This window comes from Cebus imitator, unplaced genomic scaffold, assembly GCF_001604975.1.
Source record: "Cebus imitator isolate Cc_AM_T3 unplaced genomic scaffold, Cebus_imitator-1.0 Scaffold235, whole genome shotgun sequence".
Taxonomy (NCBI): Eukaryota; Metazoa; Chordata; class Mammalia; order Primates; family Cebidae; genus Cebus; species Cebus imitator.
This window is the reverse complement of record NW_016107550.1, coordinates 2,951,720-2,955,576: the sequence shown is the minus strand read 5'-3', so window position 1 is coordinate 2,955,576 and position 3,857 is coordinate 2,951,720. Positions and strand designations below refer to the sequence as shown.

Here is a 3,857-nt window from a genome sequence, read left to right as displayed (position 1 = left end):
GTCTCACTCTGTCACCCAGGCTGGAGTGCAGTGGTGCGATCTCAGCTCACTGCAACCTCCACCTCTCAAGTTCAAGTGATTCCCCTGCCCCAGCCTCCTGAGTAGCTGGAATAAAAAGCATACCACCATGCCCAGCTAATTTTTGTATTTTCAATAGAGACGGGATTTCACCGTGTTGGTCAGGCTGGTCTCGAACTCCTGATCTCATGAACCACCTGCCTCAGACTCCTAAAGTGCTGGGATTACAGGCGTGAACCACCACGCCCGACCTGCATTTATTTTTTAAATCTTGCCCACTCAGCATTAAAATTGTGCAGGGGACAAGTTCTTAACCTAGACTACGGACTGTGAGGGAGGACTTCAGAATTCCTTAGGGATTAGGGGCCTGGAGCATTGGGGCTCCTACATCCAAGAATAAAGGGCTAGTCACTGGGATTCCACATAGCAATTTGAGCTTCCAGGAGATAAACAGGATCCGTTTCTGATTTCTGGAACCCAAGGGGTGGGACTATGGCCAAGGACTCTCAGATCCCAGGCAAGGCAGGAACTGTTGAATGGAAAACAGGTGAGGGCCGTACCTGCAAAGAAGCAAACTCGCCAGAGGCCGGCGTGCAGGGCCATCTTGACTTCGGTGGTCTGGTTCTGCGGCAGCACTGTGCCCTCTTCCATGTACAGCCAGTAGTCAGTGCTGACCGCGATGCCCACGAGGAGCAGGCCACAAGCACCAAACACGCTGCTCAGCAGGGTCAGGGCGCGGCTGCTGCAGTGACTCATCCTCAGAGGCAGGGGGCGCCCTGCGGGGCCTGTGGGAGGGAAGCTGCAGTGCAGAGCTCCAAGGGACCGACCAGAGACAGTGTTCGACCCCATGCGGCAACTGGGGATGCTGGGCCCCAGCCAGGGACACCAACGCCCAAATCAAACTCTCTCAGATCTGACCTCTGTGTCCTGACCCATGATCCCAACCCTGGACTCTGACCAGAGACACCAACTGTTGAGCCTCAACATCAAGACTGGGCTCCCCAAACCTGCTGCCTGTGCTCTGGCTCCAGAGGCGATCTCCAACCCCAGAATTCGATTTCTAATCATAACTTTCAGCCCAGACCCGGAGATTGAATCTTGGCTCCAACCATGGCTGGACCTGGGTCTCAAATATTGTGACTCTGAGCAGAAATTCAAATTCAAGATTCTCAACCCCAGAGAATTGTTTGGGCTCCCCCCATCTGCCCAACCCTAACCTCACCTGCTGACCTGAGACCCTAACATAGAAATCAGATGCCACCAGAGTCCCTAACCTTGAGTTCGGGTCAGTGACTCAGAAACTGTTAGGCAGATCAATGATGTCACCTCTAGGACCTGGCATCCTGCAGCCCTGCCTCTGTGCTCTGATCGAAGCCCCCAGTTGTGAGCACCAGACTCCAATGAGAATCAATAACCTCAATTCTGAGCCAGGACTTACATCCCAGAGCACAGGGTATTGGGCGTGAACCCTGGATGCTCTCCAACTTGAGCTGGCCAGAAACTCTAACCCAGGCTACCCAGTCTGAAGTCCATGCCCTAATCTAAAACCCTGCACCTTGTCTCTGAACTGCACCCAGAAATCTGCAAAGTGGGTCACCAACCAAGGATCTCCAGTACCATACCAGGGCCTCACACCCTTGACCTCAGGCCCACCTAAGACTTTGAGCAGAGCCCCCCCCCCCACTTCAGTTTAACTTCTTGGATTTGTATCTTGAGCCTAACATCCTATTTGAACACCAAGAACTTGACCCATGACCTTCTAACTCTGATCTTGTGCCTTGACCTCATTTGATACCCCAATCTACGATGACATTGTACAACAGAGATCCTAGCTCCAGAACCCTAATTCTACCCTCCCATATCTAGGCAGGCCCCTGAACCTGGAATGCTGGAACATCTTCACAGGCTGCTGAGTCCCAGAACATTGGAACCCGGAGACATGGTACCAGAATCTCGATTAGAGATTCCAGAATGTCAAAATCACGAGCTGGGGCTTGGCGTGCTGATACCTGTAATCCCAGCACTTTGGGAGGCTGAGGCAAGTGGATCACTTGAGGCCAGGAGTTCGAGACCAGCCTGGCCAACATGATGAAACCTCATCTCTACTAAGAAATACAAAACTTAGCCTGGCGTGGTGGCTCACACCTATAATCCCAGCTGCTCGGGAGGCTGAGGCAGGAGAATCGCTTGAACCTAGGAGGTGAGGTTGCAGTGAGCTGAGATTGTGCCATTACACTTCATCCTGGGTGACAGAGTGAGACTCCATCTCAAAAAAAAAAAAAAATCATGAGCTAGACCCCACCACCACCACCAATAATGCAGCATCCTAATCAAAGCATCCAAGTCAAACAATGATCTCTCATCCTTCCAACTAGGATTCAGTGCCCTGAACTCTAAAATCCTCTTCAACATCCAGTGTGGAGCCCGAATTTCATAACACTAGACTTCAAACAGTAGCTCCCCAGTTCATATCTGTAACATCCCCAATTCCAATTAGGAACCTAGAAATTCCAACGAGGGAGCTCCTCAACCCAGAACTCAAGAACTTGAAATCCCTTACCCACTATACTCCCCTGATCCCTGCAAGATCTTTCCCCAAGCCATGCAATCCTATGACTTGGGGGTCTCAACTTGGGACCTTCAGCCTATATCAACCAGAGACCTTACATCCCTGAATACCTGGGATCTTTCTAACTATGAAAGTTGAGACCCCTAAACATTCTCCCCAACAAAGTAATCAAGACATACAACGCCACTTTCCTTAACCAGAATTCTTCTAGCCTTGCAACTCTGCTCCACCTGAATAAAGACTCTGGAGTCTGAGAAGACCCTCCTCCTCCCCGCTCCACCCCGCACTTCCAGCCTCCAGCTCCCCACTCCTTCCCCCCTAGGCTCCCGGAGGCCTCCGAGATCCGGAGTCTGGGAACGCTGTGGCCAGCTTTTCCTCCCATCCCCCGCCTAGCGGTTCAGGGGCTTGACCGCGAGCCGCCTGCTCCTCTCCCAGCCCTGTGGGCTCGGAACCGGGCGCCATCACCCCGGCCACCCTGGCTGCCTCCAACCCAGGTAGCCGATCTCAGCTTCCCCCTTTCACTCCTTTGACTCCCAGCTGGGACCCCGTCCCTTCTCCACGTTCTCGCACCCCCTTTTAAAGCCCAATCTTGCTCCAGTTCCTCCTCACTCTCACTGACCTGCCCAGATCTCCTTATTCCTCCAGGCTTTCCTCCTTTGGGACCCTCCCCACAGGCCTGGAGCCTCCTTTTCTCCCACCCTTTCCCAGATTCAGGCATTTGAATCTCCAGGCTCCGGTTCTGCAAGTCCTAAGCCCAAACTCCACCTCCCTTCCATCTCTTGGGAGACTTAACTCTCCCTTTGCGGAGACCCCTTCCCAGACCCACACACCCAGCTCTGGCCGGGCCTGGGTCCTCCGCCGTCGCCCCGTACTGCCTTCCTCAAGGACCCCGCCTCTGCCCTCCCCAGCCCACGGTTGCTGCGACTCGGACGTGAAGAGTGCAGTTTCCCACTCCGGGACCCTGGGACCCCGTCCTCCCGCATCGCCAGGCCCGGATGTCCCTGCATCCCCCGTAGCCGCTCGAATTCGGGCGTCCCAACCTCCAGGATCCCACCCCTGGAGCCACTCGGGTCCCTGGTCTCCCCTACCCCGGCTAGCAGCCACCTCGAGGGGCGCCCCCTCTTCCTCCCAGGACCCTCCCCTCGCGCGCTCACCTCGCTCAGGGCTGGGCGGACGCTCCGGGCCGCGGGCCCCGCAGCCGCATGACCGGCCCCGCGGCTTCCCCCGGCCGCCGCCGCCGCCAGCGGGGTCGCCGGTGCCCGCGCCCCCC

The 3,857-nt window shown here is 55.5% G+C and overlaps 1 protein-coding gene across 4 annotated transcripts in view; it reads right to left on the bottom strand.

Moving 5' to 3' along the window:
- The window catches only part of CACNG7 (calcium voltage-gated channel auxiliary subunit gamma 7), a 28,829-nt gene extending 24,997 nt beyond the window's left edge, over window positions 1-3,832 (bottom strand). Inside the window, exons 1-2 of one of the 4 annotated variants that reach the window (XM_017497921.2) lie at window positions 3,742-3,832; window positions 579-803 (exon numbers count right to left, since the gene is read on the bottom strand). In XM_017497921.2, the coding sequence (XP_017353410.1) occupies window positions 579-774 (196 nt within the window). In that variant the 5' untranslated portion in view covers window positions 775-803; window positions 3,742-3,832. Of the gene's footprint in view, window positions 1-578; window positions 2,015-3,741 lie in introns of those variants that run through there. The other 3 variants (XM_037727641.1, XM_017497919.2, XM_017497920.2) reach the window with 3 other exon arrangements.
- Window positions 3,833-3,857: the final 25 nt, after the last annotated feature.